Below are 17392 nucleotides of genomic sequence, written 5' to 3' on the forward strand. Positions count from 1 at the left end.
GGAGCCTGTCTGATGTCTTTAGGGAGTGAGTTCCAAAGTCGAGGGGCCACCACCGAAAAGGCCCTCTCTTGTCCCCACCAATTGCGCCTGCGGTGCTGGTGGGATTGAGAGCAGGGCCTCGCCGGATGATCGAAGAGATCATGTGGGTTCGTATAAAGAGGTGCAGTCATGCAGGTAGGCAGGTCCCAAACCATTCAGGGCTTTGTAGGTAAGAACCTGCACCTTGGGTCCGGTAGATGAAAGGCAGCCAGTGGAGCTCCTTAAACAGGAGGGATGACCTCTCTCTGTAAGGAGCACCGGTTAACAGCCTGGCTGCCGCTTGTCGGATCATCTGAAAATTGCAGGCTGTTTTCAAGGGCAGCCCCACGTAAAGTGCATTTGCAGTAATCCAGTCTAGAGGTGATTAAGGCGTGGACCACCTTGGCCAGATCCACCTTCCTGAGGTACGATTGCAGTTGGTGCACGAGTCTTAATTGTGCAAAGGCCCTCCCAGCCACCACCGACGCCTGAACCTCAAACGTAAGTGAAGAATCCCGGAGGACCCCCAGACTGCGGACCTGTGACTTCAGGGGGAGTGCAACCCCGTCTAGCACAGGTTGCCACCTAATACCCAATACAATTAATATAAATCACATAAACAAAAAGAAATAAACAATAACAGTAACACACAAGCATTTAAAAGAACCTATGGCCAGGCCAAATGTAATAATTTAAAATTTAAAAAATAATGCTGGGCATAATAAACTTTATTTATACCCCGCCACCATCTCCCCAAAGGGGACTCGGAGCGGCTAACAAGAGGCCAAGCCCAAACCTACAATACAGCAAAATAAAATACAGAATGCAGACAACAAAAAATTACATCAGAATAAAATACAGTAGCAATATAACATAAATAAAGCAAATTAGCACATTATAAAATAGAACAAAATGGGCAGGCCAAATGAAGGAGGTAAAATGATAAAACCCTGGATGAGGTAGGAAAGAAAATATATAATTGAGGGGAGCCCAAAAAGAATAAACAGTGGGGTGGGCTTTCAGTATAGGATGGGGGAAAGTGCATCATAGGGGCAACACTATAGATGGAGCAAACAGAAATGGGATAAATGGTTACTCTCCAAAGGCACATCGGAGGAGCCAAGTTTTTAAAGTTTTCAAGCCGCTGAGGGGGGAAAGGGAAAGGGCCTGAGGCTGTTAGGAATGTTGGGAGTTGAAGTTCAAAACACCTGGAGGAGCCAAGTTGGCCCATGCCTGTGTAGATGCACCCTCTGTGCATTCAGCTGTTCAACCCAAGAAGGGAAGAGCCACTACTAAAACCATTGTTCTCCTCAATCTCTGAGTTTCTACTTGTTTTGGACTTCATGTCCCAGAATCCCTAATCATTGGTGAAAGCAGCTGAGGCTTCTGGGAGTTGAAGTCCAAAAAAAATTCGGAGGCTTAAGGGTTTGGAAGTGTCTCAATTCCCAGCTTTGAGGAGTGGCATGGATTTATCAACACAACTGTTTGCAAGTGCTTCCGGTCGCGGGTCAACAGGAAGAGGCGGGGCGGCGCCTGCGCAGTTCGGGGCGGAGTACACGCTGTGACGAGAGGCGGATAGGAGCAGTCGGCGGAGACCTCAGCCAGCGGGGCCTGCAGAACTGCCAGGTAAGAAGGGCCGAGGGCAGGCCTGAGGCCTTCTCCTCCCTTGGCCGACACTCTCAGCAGCCTCTGTGCCGGTTCTTAGACCCTCAGCCACCCGGGCAGCCATGGGGAAGCTGCCCCAGAGCTCGGAGGCCTCTTGGCTTGGATTTGTAGGGACCGCAGGCCTCCGTTTCCTGTTTCTTTGCCGCATTTTCCTCCCAGCTCTGCCTGCCTGCCTCCTTTAGCTGAGGCTAGGCGTTATGTCACAAAGCAACCCATTGTCTCTGCTTCAGTGGTGTTTTGGTGCCTCAGGAGCCGAGGAAAGGCTTGGAGAGGGTAGTCCAGCAAGCACAGTGTCCTGCAGTTATGCAGTTTGGGCGATGAACATGTCTTCCCAGGCTGCAGGGAGGGAGAGGCACTGTTGTGTCTGGTAAGCTTTTGGTTAAGGCCTGATCCTGACTTGTGTGCCTTCAAGCCATTTCCTAATAATAATAATCTTTATTTATACCCTGCCACCATCTCCCCAATGGGGACTCGGAGCGTCTTACATGGGGCCAGGCCCGAACAACAATTGCAATTACAATAAAGAAAACCTATGGTTATTTCCTACCTATGGTGACCCTAAAACAAGCCTACCACAGGCAAAGTTTGTTCAGAAAGGGGTTTTCCCATGCCTTCCTTGCCACGGTGGTGCACGCTCTTGTTACACCCCAAATAGACTACTGCAACACTCTACGTGGGACTGCCTTTGAAGACCCCTCGAAAGCTTCCATTAGTTCAACGGTCAGCAGCCAGGTTACTTACATGACCTGGCGGCGTACAGGAAGCGTACAACTCCTCTGTTACACCAGCTCCACTGGCTGCCGATCAGCTTCCGAGCGCAATTCAAAGTGTTGGTTTTAACCTTTAAAGCCCTAAACAGTTCTGGCCCAGATTACCGGTCCGAACATATCTTCTGTTACAAACGATCACAAAGCTTAAGATCATCAAAGAAGGCCCTGCTCTTGATCCCACCACTTTCGCAAATGCGGGGACGAGAGACAGGGCCTTCTCAGCAGTGGCCCCATCTGTGGAAATCCTTCCCTAAGGACATCAGGTTGGCCACCTCCCTCCTATCCTTTAGAAGACAATTGAAGACTTGTCTTTGGGACCAGGCGTTTGATTAGTGGACAGTGACATTTGGAAAGAAACTTAGGATATCTGCAACATTGGATTTACCCTGATTTGGGTTTGGTTTTAATTGACATGTTTAATTTATTGTTTAATTAATTGTATAATGTGTTTAAAATTATTTTTAATGTTTTTAATGTAATTTCTGATTGTTTATATGCTGTTAGCATCATATGATGCTTGTGTGAGGTCGCCCTGAGTCCCCCTTAGGGGGGAGAAGAGCAGGGTAGAAATGTATGAAATATAATCTATAATATTTCTTTAATGCTGAGACAGTGTGACTTGCCCAGGATTATTATTATTATTATTATTGCTATTATTATTATTATTATTATTATTATTATTATTATTATTATTTGAAACACAACAATATGAGTCCACAGCAGACACTCTGCTGGCTGTTGAATTGGATCACACGTCAGACACTTCACAAGTGTCTAGGACTGTGTGATGTATCGGCGAATAATGCTATTATTATTTGTACCCCACTTTCATGGATGCCATGTTCTTTGGGAGTTTGCTTAGACCAAGTTAATGGTGCTTTAGGCTTCCTCCACATGAATAAATAAGGAGTTCACTTTTTGAATAATACGAATTATATGTTACAAGGAGCATCAGGATTTTAAAGATGCTGAGGTGGGGCATGGTTGAAACAGGTTGTAAACCACAGATCTAGTGGATTTCCATGACCAAGAGTGAATTTGGACTCTAGTCTCCAGATTTGTCCAGCACTCAAGCCGTTGTACCACACTGGCTCTATCCTGAAGTGCAACTATCAAACTGGTTGGATTTGCCTGATTATTTAGTCACTGATGTAATGGTTTTTACTATGCCCAGCAGGCTTTCAATTCATGGTGTCCCCCCCCCCCCATTGAGATTGTTGCTCTCCTATATATTTAGGAAATAAAGTTGCTTTGGTCCTTGGAATGTGCCTTAGCCATGTTTCTGCCCATGTTCCACAGGTGGACAGTCCTAGAGGTTGCCCAACTTCATAGAACTGTCTTGAGTCACATGACCATAATCTGCCTTTGTTTAGGAATGACTTATAACCATATTTTGGTATTGGATCAGCTATTACTGCTCACAGACTTTGTAAAGGCAAGAACAAACAATAATGGAGTTAAAATTGCATTGAAGATACAGAATTCTAGAGCAGAGAGAAAAGGGTGGAGTATTGCTTTTAGGTGGAAGCTTCCTGTTCTATTCTCCCTGGGGCGTGCTTAATATTAACTTTGTAAATTACTTTGGAGATGTTTTGTTTTTGAAAAAGTGTGTTAGAAATTTTAAGCAAAATATAAATCAAGCTAATCTGCTTTTCAGAATAATTTTAATGTTTTGTACAGTTCCTAAGATATTTGAAAGTGTGTGTCTGTGTGTGTATGCACACAGATATATAATTCTAAACACTACTTGTGTTTTTTTATGAATGAATTGGGTACATTCCCCTTTGGTAGTCCAATAATCTGGTTTTTTATTAGGTTCCAAAATACAGCATTTCACTATTTTTAAAGACTTCGGTGATTTAAATCACATGCCTGAATCCTGTTGGTGGTTTAGACTGAAAGGTAACCTTCATCCCCATTACCCTATGAGAAGTACTTTATTGAATGTTGTGGAAAGAGGCATCTAGCACTTACCTGTATAGCATTTTCCCAGATGGCTCCCAAGTGCAGCTCTGCCTTCTGTGAGCAAATTTATCACAAGGGCCCATTCAGGTTGTGTCCAATAATACTTTTGCAACTCAAGAAGAGGAAGAAGAAGAGCCTCTGCAGTTTTGAAGGAAAGGCTGCCACTTCCTTCTTGGGTTTGCAAGAGTAAGCAGACAACTCTGGGGTTTAGCCTTGTGGTCAATGAGTAGCTAATGTCCTGGGAGCTCTTACGCAGCTTGAGAAGGAGCAGCTATTGTCTTCCTGATCACTGGCAGAGATTTGCACTCCACAAATTGTGCTGGAAATAACTCCATAATTTTTAAAAATTAAGAACAGGGCAATCTGACATTTACTTTTGGTCTGCAGCATGTAATAAATTAAATAGATTATAAAAGTTTTTAAAAAAAAATCTGCATTATGTTCTGGAGAAAGATTGGTGTGATGGGTGGGCCCAACTAAATAAAGTGCAATGTCAAAATACCACTGAGCATTTTCAGTGTCACAGGCTTTGAATGCTTGTCAAAGTAAAGTATGTACAGACTACGCCGTTCTTTCCACAGTTGTGCAAAGTAGATACATTTTGGGGCTTTTTATAGAATCATAGAGTTGGGAGAACCGCAAGGGCCATCCAGTCCAAGCCCTCCACCTAGTCTTTTGTTTTGTTGGTTTTGCAAAATTTGGGGCTGAGGCCAAGGTGGCTGGTTTAGTTAAGGTGAGTTTATAGAAGGAAATACACTTGAAGGTGTCAGATCCCATCTGAGCTTGGAATCTAAACAGGGTCAGTCCTGGCTAGTACTTGAAAGGAATACTGCCAACAATATTTCAGTGGAAAGATCTGGTAAAACCACTTCTGAGGATTCTGTGCCTCAGAAAATCATATGATTTCTTGGGATCCCCATAAATCAGCAAGTGGCTTGAAGGCATGTACATAAGCAGAAGATTTCTCAGCTTACACTTTTTTCATAAGACTATCAGATTTTTCTAGTAGGAGGTTTCAGGGAATTGTTTGCAGTCTTATTCTTTCTCCTTTTTCTCATCACATGTTCTGCCAATGTGTAACTGTAACATCTGGAGGTTTTAAATATTTCCCCAGATATCTTTGCTAATACATTTTGCTTTTGGTTTGCACAACAGTAAGTAATTTGTTTATTGTTATAGTTACCTAAGACACAAAATTATTAAGCTTTGTATGACATGCTGCTCAGAATCACTGAGATGTCTTAGAGCAAAGTGCACCATTTAATAATCTAAATATATGGGTTTTTTCACTGTAATTTATTTTGTGTTTTAGTTCAGTCTTTATTATAAACATCAACACATGCTTCTCTCTTCTTGTTACAATATTGCAGGATGCCTGGACTAAGTTGTAGATTTTACCAGCATAAATTTCCAGAAGTAGAAGATGTGGTCATGGTCAACGTCCGGTCCATTGCAGAAATGGGAGCTTATGTTAGCCTTCTGGAGTATAACAATATCGAGGGTATGATTTTACTCAGTGAACTGTCCAGGAGGCGTATCCGTTCTATAAACAAACTCATCCGAATTGGAAGAAATGAGTGTGTTGTTGTCATAAGGGTGGATAAAGAGAAAGGTAAGTTGAGTTTTGAAATATGTAGTCCCATTTTGAATTTTTAAGGCTATATCCAGATTTACTTTGAAGCAAAAGTCCCTTTCATGTACACAAGTCAGTCCCACTGAAATCTCCTTTTCTTGTCTTACTCCAGTTTCTTGTGTCCAGTTACACACAATTCCAAAAGTCTCCTTAAGTAGCAGTTTTAAGATGCACAATAGTTATTGTGGAAAGGAGGGTCACTAAGCATCAAAGTAGTAAAGTTCTAGATGTCTATAAGTGAAGGCAAGCCTAAATGTATGTATGATTTTTAGTTGATATTTTGTGTCATAATTGTATTTGGAGACAGTGAATTGAAAGACAAAGAGGAAATGGCCCTAAAAGTTGAATGGCTTGACATTTCTTTTTTGAAACCACATAATTTTTAGTGCACTAAATAGATGTGATATTTTTCACAAGTGAGAAAGCAAGGTTGAGGATTTATATTGAAACCTAATCATGCTCATTTTGTATTAGGTTATATTGATTTGTCAAAAAGAAGAGTTTCCCCAGAGGAGGCCATTAAATGTGAGGACAAATTCACCAAGTCAAAAACTGTAAGTTTCCATTTTATTTGTTTATGCTGCTTTGGTTTACAGAACTTTAAAGTGGGAATAAATTTCAGTAGGTGTATAAGTGTGTTTGGAAGTAGCTGCAAAATGTTTCTTGATTCAGCTTATGAATATTTGCACTTAGAAATAGCTTCAGTGTGTGAGTGTATTGCCATTGGCTGTGGCAATTCTTCTCTTCATTTAACAGCAGGTGTGAGATTGATGAGTACTCCTAACAAGGCTTCCTTTGCAGTGAATTTGACACTATAACTTTAAAAAAATAAGCATGGCCCTTGTCTGTATTGGCTTTTAGGAAAGATACTAAAATAGACTTCTTAAAATTCAAGTAACCCATGCCAATTAAGGAACCAAGATGATAAAATATAACATAGCCATTGAAAACATCACATGTTTTATTATCCAGGATCCTTAACTAGCCTAGTTGTTTATAAACCATTGAGGCACCCTAAAGGGTAACTTATAAATAAATAATAAATTAAGAGAACAAAAACATTGAAGAAAAATGTGACCTTATGTATCATGTCAATAACATAGTTCTGGATAAATCACTTGTGAGAATGATTTGTGATTATTTGGTTGATTTATGAAAAAGTAGGCTGGCTCTATTGCAAACAGATCTGTATGTGCAACTGTAAAAGGAAGAGAGCAAAACTTTACTCTCAAATTTTACCTCACCTGTGAGATCAGGTTCCAGAAAAGGGGGCTCCATGTGACTAAAGTCTCCTGCCCATTATTGTATCCTTCACATCAAGACAGCAGATGAAGACAACATGGAAAGGTTTTCAAAAGCTTCATCTGCTCAATATTGTTGTGACAGTACAGTCAAACACATGAATAAAAAATGATTCCAATTCTTCTGTGCATGTTGTGAAACATCTATATAGATAGATATATAGATATAGATACGTAAATATGTTAGTTGGCATATTTGTATCACAAAGTCTCCTACATGGTGTGATGGATCTGAATCAAACTTGGCACACATACCCTTTCATTGATCAACTTAAAATAATTGAGAAGTTTGAACTAAAAAAAACCCACCTCTTTTGGGCTCAGAGCTAAAGGAAAGAACAGGAACAAAACAGATTGTCAGTGGCTAGGTTAGTGTTTCTCAACCTGTGGGTCCCCAGGTGTTTTGGCCTACAACTCCCAGAAATCTCAGCTAGTTTACCAGCTGTTAGGATTTTTGGGCGTTGAAGAAATCTGGGACTTACGGGTTGAGAACCACTGGGCTAGGTGAAAGATTGACCATGGTGCACTTGCCCTTGGCACTACATAGGAATAATCACATCTAAGAATCATGAACCCAAACCCATTAATTGTTTGTTCAGCCACAATATTGCTTTATAATGTTCGTCTTATTATGAAGTTTTATTGTTTTTGGATGTTGACTGTATTTCTGTGCTTGTTTTTAATCTGTATTTGCTGGGCACATCCCTTGTAAGCTGTCCTGAGACCCTTTGGGGAGTTGGAGGTTGGGTGGAAAAATAAAGTTGTTGTTATTATTATTATTATTATGTAGAGGTGAAATGGCACTCTATGGTGATGAGAAAGAAAAGGTGCAAAGTGGCTTCACATTTGGCTGTTGCTAGGTGAAATGCCCCCTTTGATATCATTAGGAAAGAAAGGGAGTGAAGTGGCTTGGCTGCTGCTAGGTGACATGTAAGAATGAGAGAGAGGAAACGGAGGGAAGAAAAGAAGAGAAAGAAAAAAGGGAAAAGATATGAAAGAAAGGCAAGAAAGAAAGGAAGGGAAGGACAGTTAAAAGGAGAGGGGGGAGGTGTATGAGGTAAAGCGAGGTAAGAAGGAAAGAAAGAAGGGGGATATGGAGAAAGTATATGAGACAGCCTGCCCACGTTCGCTAGAATGTTGCAGACTAAAGAGTGGTCCTCAATGATGCCCAGGCAATGCCAGGTATATACACTAATACAGAATATTTAACAAATGGTGTTTAGATGTATGCTATATAAATGGGATTGAAAGCCTTTATTCTTTTCTGTGTTCATCATTGAATTTGATGTGCTGTACTTTGTAATATCTTAGATTTATTCTTATGAGCCTTATTGTCATTTATACTTAGGTTTACAGTATCCTTCGTCATGTTGCCGAAGTGTTAGATTACACAAAGGATGAACAGCTGGAGAGTCTTTTCCAGAGAACTGCGTGGGTATTTGATGACAAGTACAAAAGGCCTGGATATGGTGCCTATGATGCCTTCAAACATGCAGTTTCGTAAGTATAATTTTCCCACCTTGCTACAATTTCTCCAAAAAAATTAATAGGCTTGATTTGGTTTTTTTATATGTAAATATGACTTGCCAGATTCAATAGATCCTAGACTTAGAAGGAGTACTTAACAGTCGCCTTTTCTCTTTCCCCTAAACAAAGATTTAGGAACCCACAAGGAAGGCAGTATTAGGAATTTATCAGAGGAGCTGATGAAAATTCCCTGCTTCTTAGTCTCAGTCCCTTCTTTAAAGAGAAAGACGCTTTCCATTCACAGGAAGCTAACTTAATCAAACCTATAGACCAGTGGTTCTCAACCTTTGGGTCCCCAGGTGTTTTGGCCTACAACTCCCAGAAATCCCAGCCAGTTTACCAGCGGTTAGGATTTCTGGGAGCTGAAGGCCAAAACATCTGGGAACCCACAGGTTGAGAACCACTGCTATAGACTCTTCTGGTTTCTTTTTGCTGAACCTCACTGACAAAAGCCAGTTGAAACAAAGCTTCCCGTGGTTAATGTGTAGATTTTAATAAGCTTTCAGAGGAAGAGAGACTATCTTAAATATTCTGACAACAAGTTCACTTCTTCTATCATGCTCATTGAACCTGATGACATGTTCTTCTACATTCTCTGTCAGGCTTCTCAAGGCCTCTTTGAGTCTCCAAGAGAGCAGTGGGGGGGGGGGGGTTACAAATACTATACATGCATACATACTTGATGAGGTTTTTATCGATTTGATGGTAGCTCAGGTATCTGAGACATCAAGATGCAGGTTTAATACCTCAGCAAGAACTAAATTAATTGACCAAATTGGACTGTGGGGCCAGAACATAGGAATGTAGTTTGATTGCAGTGGCAGCTAAGGATTACTTGTGTGAAATCAGTGCAATATTCAATACGGAGTAGTTTGTTTCACAGTAGCTTTGTGTTTAATAATTAGTCTCGTATTTAAATTGCTCCTAGAGTGACTGATAAAGGTCCACTGCAAATGTAAGACTATCAAGTATAGTGAAGAGATCAGAGAGCAATTTGATGACTCCTGCGTAAATTCATTTTCTCTCAGCTTCATTTATCTCTATTAACCAAAGTATAGTTTGTGTCTTGTATCTTCGCTGATGCTAAAACTGGACTAGCATTGGTACAAATATGATGACACAGCACTAGTGAAAGTTTGTACATACAAAGAGAACTAAACAGTACACAGTCCTCCTCCCTGTCTCATTACCCTAATTACATCTTCAGAATCCCTTAACAGCAGTAGTTCTCAGCCTGTGGATCCCCAGGTGCTTTGGCATACAACTCTCAGAAATCCTAGCCAATTTACCAGCTGTTAGGATTTCTGGGAGTTGAAGGCCAAAACATCTGGTTGAGTACCTTCTTTACAGGATATAACTATTCTTAACTTCAGGGAAATTATAATACATTGACATTGCTTCTTCCTCTCCTATTACATGCTTTACTAAATGCTGGTGCAGTTACTTATAACTCTCCTTTTTAAATCTAGGGATCCCTCAATCCTTGATGGACTGGATTTGAACGAAGATGAGAAGCGTGTATTAATTGACAATATCAACAGGCGACTGACTCCACAAGCCGTCAAAATTCGAGCAGGTGAATCCGCCCAAAATGAAGTAGCTGAAGAAATTGGACTGTTTGTTTAAAATACATTCATTATACAGTTGTCCTGCATTTCTGGGCTTTCTCAGACCCATTAATCTCAGCCAGCATGTCCACTGCTCAAGGATGAAAGGAATTACATTCCAAAAAAAGTCTACAGATCCATAGGTTACCCACTTCCGTTTTAGGATGTATTACCTTACTCCTTATTTTAAGTTTTTAAGGAAATAAAACCTCATAGGACTCTTCTCCCTCTGTAGCACCCTAGATATTAGATCATTGTCTGTATTGTTTTTTGGTCATAATGACCTCCCTCCTACTTTGACACTGATTTAGCTGCTGTAATGACACAGAGTCCTCATGGACAACAAGTTAAACATGAGCCAACAATGTGATGTGGCGGCAAAAAAGCCAATGGGATTTTGGCCTGCATCAATAGGAGCATAGTGTCTAGGTCCAGGGAAGTAATGCTACCCCTCTATTCTGCTTTGGTTAGACCACACCTGGAAAATTGTGTCCAATTCTGGGCACCACAATTCAAGAGAAATATTGACAAGCTGGAATGTGTCCAGAGGAGAGCGACTAAAATGATAAAGGGTCTGGAGAACAAGCCCTATGAGGAGCGGCTTAAGGAGCTGGGCATGTTTAGCCTGAAGAAGAGAAGGCTGAGAGGGGATATGATAGCCATGTATAAATATGTGAGAGGAAGCCACAGGGAGGAAGGAGCAAGCTTGTTTTCTGCTTCCCTGGAGACTAGGACGCGGAACAATGGCTTCAAACTACAAGAGAGGAGATTCCATCTGAACATGAGGAAGAACTTCCTGACTGTGAGAGCTGTTCAGCAGTGGAACTCTCTGCCCCGGAGTGTGGTGGAGGCTCCTTCTTTGGAAGCTTTTAAACTGGATGGCTGGATGGCCATCTGTCAGGGGTGATTTGAGTGCAATATTTCTGCTTCTTGGCAGGGGGTTGGACTGGATGGCCCATGAGGTCTCTTCCAACTCTTTGATTCTATGTTTCTATGTTCAGAGTGAGGAAAGTTGCCATTTTTGACTAAGATTAAAATCTATGATGATTCAAAGGAACAGCTAGTTTATCAGGATATGTTGATGATTAAGACATTTTTAGGAGGCGGGGGAGACTTGAGAAACTATGAGACTGAAGTGTCATTGGCATGGTAATTGCAGGAAGTATGCAAAATAGGCAGTGGAAAAAGGAGCTCAAGGGATAGTTATAGATTATTTAAAAAACAGAGCAGAGAAAAAGAAGACCTGAGATGTTGCTAATCATGAAAGGGGTAGATGCAGGTAGATTGTCACATACTGGTTTTAAAAAATTGATTTTCCAGGCTGCAGTAAAGCAGAAGCAATATATAAAGTGATGAGCATACTGTATAGAAAAGGAATACTTGCATAGAGGGAAAGGGGTGGTGAAATTGATTTATTGTTTGGAACTTTGATTTTTCTCTTCAGGTGAATCATTCACTGTTTAAAGTGAGTTAAATATCAGTTTTGATTTAGGTGTTCTACACATGCTCTGTGTATTTATATTTTATAATTACTGAATGAGGTCAGAAACATAAGCTGCTAGACTGGTTTAAAATTATATGAAGCTTTGCATTCCTTCCCTTAAGCGCTTGTATGTATTAATTACTTGAGCAGCCTACATGTGGATTGAACTATTGTTGTTTTTAAGAAAATATGGAAATTCCCAAAATTTTGTTTTGTAGGAAATAAGTTAATACCAAAGGTGATTATCAGATCAGTTGTAACCACAGCAAATACTGCCTAGTGTTATGAATCACCAAGATGTATGTTGCATTGTCTGTTGCTTCATAAATTAGTAGTCGCATGAAAAGGCACCCAGAAGTAGTAGTGACAGAAGCTAGAAATTTACCCAGCACTGTGTATCTCTGATCATTATACTGCAAGATGTTCCTAGATACAAGACATCAAGCAAGCTATGTGAAAAAATACAAAGAAAAACACAGATGCCTGCTTTTAGGAAAGTGCTCAAGTTGCTTTCCATGTGGCACCATTAGACAGATACTGAAGCTAACACCATTGGGGCAGTGGCTTAATATGTACATGTACCTTGTTGAAGGGAAGAACTACAGCAAGATGGAACTAACTTAGAGAAGATGTTAGATTTGCCCACTTCTGCTTGTGTGATTGAATGACCTGAGTTCGAACAATAATAGAATAAAACAGACTTTAATTTCTGGAGTCTTTTAAAGAATGTTTTGTGTATATTTTAATAGAATCTATAATGCTCTTCTCTCTAGATATTGAAGTTGCCTGTTACGGCTATGAGGGCATTGATGCAGTGAAAGAAGCTCTGAGAGCTGGCCTAAGCTGTTCTACAGAAAACATGCCTATCAAAGTAAGTGGTATTCATTAGTTTGTGTGTTCTGGAATACTTGCATAATACCATTTTGTGTGCTTTTTACCTGTCTAACCCATTGATTGAGTGAGTAGATTAGCCAGAGTGGTAAGGAAAGAAAGTTATCTATAACTTGGAAAATGACCAGTTGAATTTGTATTGTATTTGCTTAATTATTGTTATTCATTAGCTTGACAGTGAATGGTTGCTACTTTTATTTTGTTGTAAGCTGCCTGAGTTCCTCTAGGGAGATAGAGTGGGCTATAAATAAAGCATTATTATGATATTATTATTATATTAGTTTGATAGAGCAGCTGTTATCTTTTGCTCACGCCTTGAAAGTTTATTTTCAGGTATCATTTTTATACTAATAATGAAGTTGCTCCACAAAGTGCCTTAGAATTTTATCAAATATGTTCAATATTTTGTTTTTCTTTGAACCTATGAAGATCAGTCTGATGTTGTTTTGCCATTCTTGTAGATAAATTTGATAGCTCCTCCTCGATATGTGATGACCACTACAACACTGGAGAGAACTGAAGGCCTTTCTGTCCTCAGCCAAGCAATGACTGTCATTAAAGAAAAAATAGAGGAGAAGAGGGGTGTCTTCAATGTGCAGATGGAGGTAAGTATTACATGTTCCTCTAAACATGGGGGCTCCAATACTGTTCTTGTGTAACTGTGCCTGCAGGGGACTGTTTATGGTTCCTGCATTACCCTTATTGCAGCTAAGGGATTGTAGACGTTTTGTTTTCAAACTAAGAGATGGGCAATTTGCCTTGTGCAACTTATGCTCTCTGGGGACAAGCAGCAGACACAGTTTCAAGCAGGGTGAAAATGAAAAGAAGTTAGAGTAAGAAAGAAGGAGGAACAAGAAAAGAAAGACTGGCCAAAAAAAATCAGCAATGGAAATATCCAGATAGAGGCTTATCAGACTGCTCATTGAAAACAAGCACCTGATTGAATAGCACCATATTTCAAGATTTGCTGTTTCCTAGTACTAGGGAATTTATTATTGGGACTGAGTGATGTCCCTCCTTCTGCCAGTGGAATAGATTCATCTTCCTCCTCCATTCCCTTGAATGTGCCCCTGTATTGGCTGGGGGACCTCTACACCGGACACGGAGAAGTCCAGCCCGGAAAAGATGAAGTGGAAATCTTCTCCTTTGACTTTAAATATAATTCTTAATATCCTTCTATCCCATTTTGACAGCTACTGGGTGATGTTAAGAAATGGAAATCTCTCCTAAGGGGTTTCTATTTTGTCTTGGAAAGCTACACTCTTTATTAGTGATAACATTACAGCTATATAAAATCAAAGATCAAAATGTCCTTCTGTTTCCCCACTTTCACCCACTCCCACCCCATATTCAGCTAAATTGAAGCTGCAATGACCAAGAAAATAGTTTTAAAGGGAAAGGTTTGCAATATAAACTAACTGTGTGGTTTCAGTCTGCTGCTTTAACCATTGAGATGAATAGGCAAGTTTAATTATTTCTCAAATGGAGTTACAGAAGTGAAAACATTGACAGAAAATGTGCTGGAGGAAATAGATGTACTATCAGCATAAATCTGATACTAAATCTTTTTTTTTTTCTCTGTTAGAAATGTCACTTCTGATTATGTCTGGTTACTGCCAGGAATTGTATTTGCTTACTAGTAACTTCACTTGGCTGGCATAGATCAGTATTTATTTATATACTATTCTGCCTTTCTCACCACAAAACCGAAGGCAGTAGGTATCCTGAAAGTTAAAATGGAATACACTTTTAAGTGTTTCAGTCTGGACACTTTCATTCCAGACCCAAACTGTATAGATCATAACTAGAACTTCAAATTGCCCAGGAAAACAGAACAACTGCTCTTTGGAAATCCACCCCCAAGGCAGAATCAAGCAGAAATGTAACTCCCACAGGCCTAATGTCTCATGTGTCATTTGGTTTGCTTTGAGATACAATGCTTGCATTTCATGACAAAGGAATTAATTAAACATAATTTGGCATTGTCTTCTATACAGTATGATCCACATATTCATGTGGGATACAGTACTTTCCAAGGTACTTGTTGTGAATACTTGAAACTGTGCTTAATAGCAAATCCTGTGCTTTAAGCATACTTGAGGTGCAAGCATATCAAAAGATTATTATTGGCAGACTCTTAAGTGAGGCCTCTCTAGGTCATCCAGTGCAGTTGTATGGTGTACTTGGGCTGGAAGAATTCTATAGAACCACACTAGAAGGCTTAAAGAGGCCCACAAAAACTTGGTGGAGGGTAAGTGAAACTGCACATATCGCATCCATTAGTAAAGGGGTCATACTGTACTGTTCTGAAATTTTAACTGTTTATCTCAGTTTTCCTCCTATAGCCTGAGCCATCATGTTCATTGATTGGGTTATGGGTGGCACTAGGTTAAGGAAACGGGCCTGGTCAATATGGAAAACCAAGAACTCGAGTTCACCCCTCAAAACTTGTTGAGAAAGAACAACTTTGTTTTTATGCTTCCTCTCTTTCTAGACCCCTTCCACACAGCTGAATAAAATCCCACATTATCTGCTTTGAACTGGAATATATGGCAGTGTGGACTCAGGGCCCTTTCAGACAGGCCCTATATCTCAAGATCTGATCCCAGGCTTTCTGCTTTAAATTGGATTGTACGACTGGACTGGAGAACTCCCAGCAGTTTTTAAAATGTTTAACAGGCTTTTTTTTCCAGGATAAAAAAGGTCAAAGAAATAACATTTATATTGTTTAAATTATTTTTTAAAGCAGAGACTTCTACTACTCAATATATAGCCAGTAATGCTCTTTTCTGAAGCAGCAGTTGGCTACTGTTGAATAAGGTGCTGTAGGCTTAGATGGGCTGATCTATGACGTTAATATATCCCCACCCTTAACATTTTGGATGAGTAAGCTGCATTCACTACAGTTGTACAAAACCATTTTTGATTAACGCAAATCAGCTTAAATGGTTTTTGGATGACCCTAGAAAGCAAATGAAGAATTATTTCTCTTTTTGTGATTTTCAGCCCAAAGTGGTCACTGACACCGATGAGACTGAGCTTGCAAGACAACTGGAGAGACTGGAGCGTGAAAATGCTGAAGTAGATGGAGATGATGATGCTGAGGAGATGGAGGCAAAAACCGATGATTAAACTTCTTAGGATGAAAGTATAGTTGGCAATTACAAATACGCCAAACAAGTGAAGAGCCCTTCAATTGACAGGGCGTCTGGTATTGAAACGCCACAAGAAAATACTTGAAATATTTTCAAGTTTTAATGAGACCAAATTTTGGAGATACAAGAAACCATCAGCTGCAATTATTGCTTAATCTCTTTAAAGGAAAGGTGCTTTTGACTGAAATTTTGCTTTCCTTCCCCTCAATAAACTAGGCATTGTCTAAAATGCTGTTCTCAATATTTTCATATCTAACAAGATTTGCAAAGTATTCAGTATGTATGTCAGTGAGGTTTCGAGAGTTAAACCAATATTTCTTCCCAGATTGTACTCTAGTAAATATTCAATAAATTTCTTGGACATTTATCTAGGTTTATTTTCTTTTTACATAAACTAAAAAAACTAGCATAACGAAGAATTCATTGAAAGGAGTAACTTTTAGAGATGACAATGTGTATCCTGGTGTCTGAATTGTGCTTATGTGACTTCTGCTAGCAAAGACAAATCTCGGACAGCACAGGACACAGCTGCTTAAGATTTTAAGAATGAAATAATAAAAATCATATTGGATTTTTTTCTTTTGTGTGCAAACACTGAAAATTATGGCTTTAGTTCAATCATTTCAAAGCTTTGTATTTCATTTTGAATTTACTGTGCTATGAAATAGCCTTGGAACAAACTGAAATTTGTTTTCTTATGCTCTATGTGAGACAACTATAATCTGATTTGTTTGGAAGTAGCAAAGGGTTTTGGATTAAATTGTCTGAACACATCCACCACATAAAGTACATAATCCCCTTTGGTGGAAAAAATCCCCTTCTGTTGCATTATTCTTCTGTTTAGTTTTTCAAGGCCTCCTTTGACAAGACCTTCAAATACTAAAGCAAGTGTGCTAAAATAGCTGCCCAGTATAATTAATCTCTTAAGGTTTTTTCCCTCTGGATTTTTTCATATAGAATGAGACAATAAAGGTGTGATAGGTGCAAATTGTCAAATATGCTATAAATTGTATAATCTATTTATTTATTTATTTACGGCATTTGTAGCCCGTCTTTCTCAGCCTTATGGCGACTCAAGGTGGCTCACGGAGTTAGCAAATTTGCTGCCATGTTGTTGTTGTTGTTGTTCATTCATTCAGTCGTTTCCGACTCTTCGTGACCTCATGGACCAGCCCACGCCAGAGCTCCCTGTCGGCCGTCACACATTCATAAAAATAGTTAAAAACATTCTACTCAACATTATAAAAACATATATAACCAATTAAAAACATATGATTTTAATATGATTATTTTAAAGAAATCAGTGTGCTTTCTGAAATAGTTTATACTGATGTTACCTAGAAATAATGCCCCCCCCCCCCCCCCGGTGGTGCAGCA

At 39.7% G+C, this 17392-nt stretch overlaps 1 protein-coding gene across 1 annotated transcript; it reads left to right on the plus strand.

The window, feature by feature from the left end:
* The first annotated feature begins 1534 nt into the window (after nucleotides 1–1534).
* Nucleotides 1535–16382, plus strand: EIF2S1 (eukaryotic translation initiation factor 2 subunit alpha). Its single transcript, XM_060762560.2, has 8 exons — nucleotides 1535–1644; nucleotides 5789–6030; nucleotides 6526–6605; nucleotides 8701–8852; nucleotides 10349–10455; nucleotides 12743–12840; nucleotides 13322–13465; nucleotides 15867–16382. Exons 2-8 carry the CDS (start codon nucleotides 5790–5792, stop codon nucleotides 15990–15992), a joined length of 948 nt encoding a protein of 315 aa, XP_060618543.1. The 5' UTR covers nucleotides 1535–1644; nucleotide 5789; the 3' UTR covers nucleotides 15993–16382.
* The last annotated feature ends 1010 nt before the right edge of the window (nucleotides 16383–17392 follow it).

Source organism: Anolis sagrei, chromosome 1, assembly GCF_037176765.1.
Source record: "Anolis sagrei isolate rAnoSag1 chromosome 1, rAnoSag1.mat, whole genome shotgun sequence".
Lineage (NCBI taxonomy): Eukaryota > Metazoa > Chordata > Lepidosauria > Squamata > Dactyloidae > Anolis > Anolis sagrei.

What these genes read in the sequence shown, in the direction of transcription:
- EIF2S1 (XM_060762560.2), top strand. Translation starts at nt 5,790, where the DNA reads ATGCCTGGACTAAGTTGTAGATTTTACCAGCATAAATTTCCAGAAGTA. An exon ending in AAGGGTGGATAAAGAGAAAG is followed by an intron (nt 6,031 to 6,525) that starts GTAAGTTGAGTT and finishes ATTTTGTATTAG; the next exon opens with GTTATATTGATTTGTCAAAA. An exon ending in CAGAAAACATGCCTATCAAA is followed by an intron (nt 12,841 to 13,321) that starts GTAAGTGGTATT and finishes CCATTCTTGTAG; the next exon opens with ATAAATTTGATAGCTCCTCC.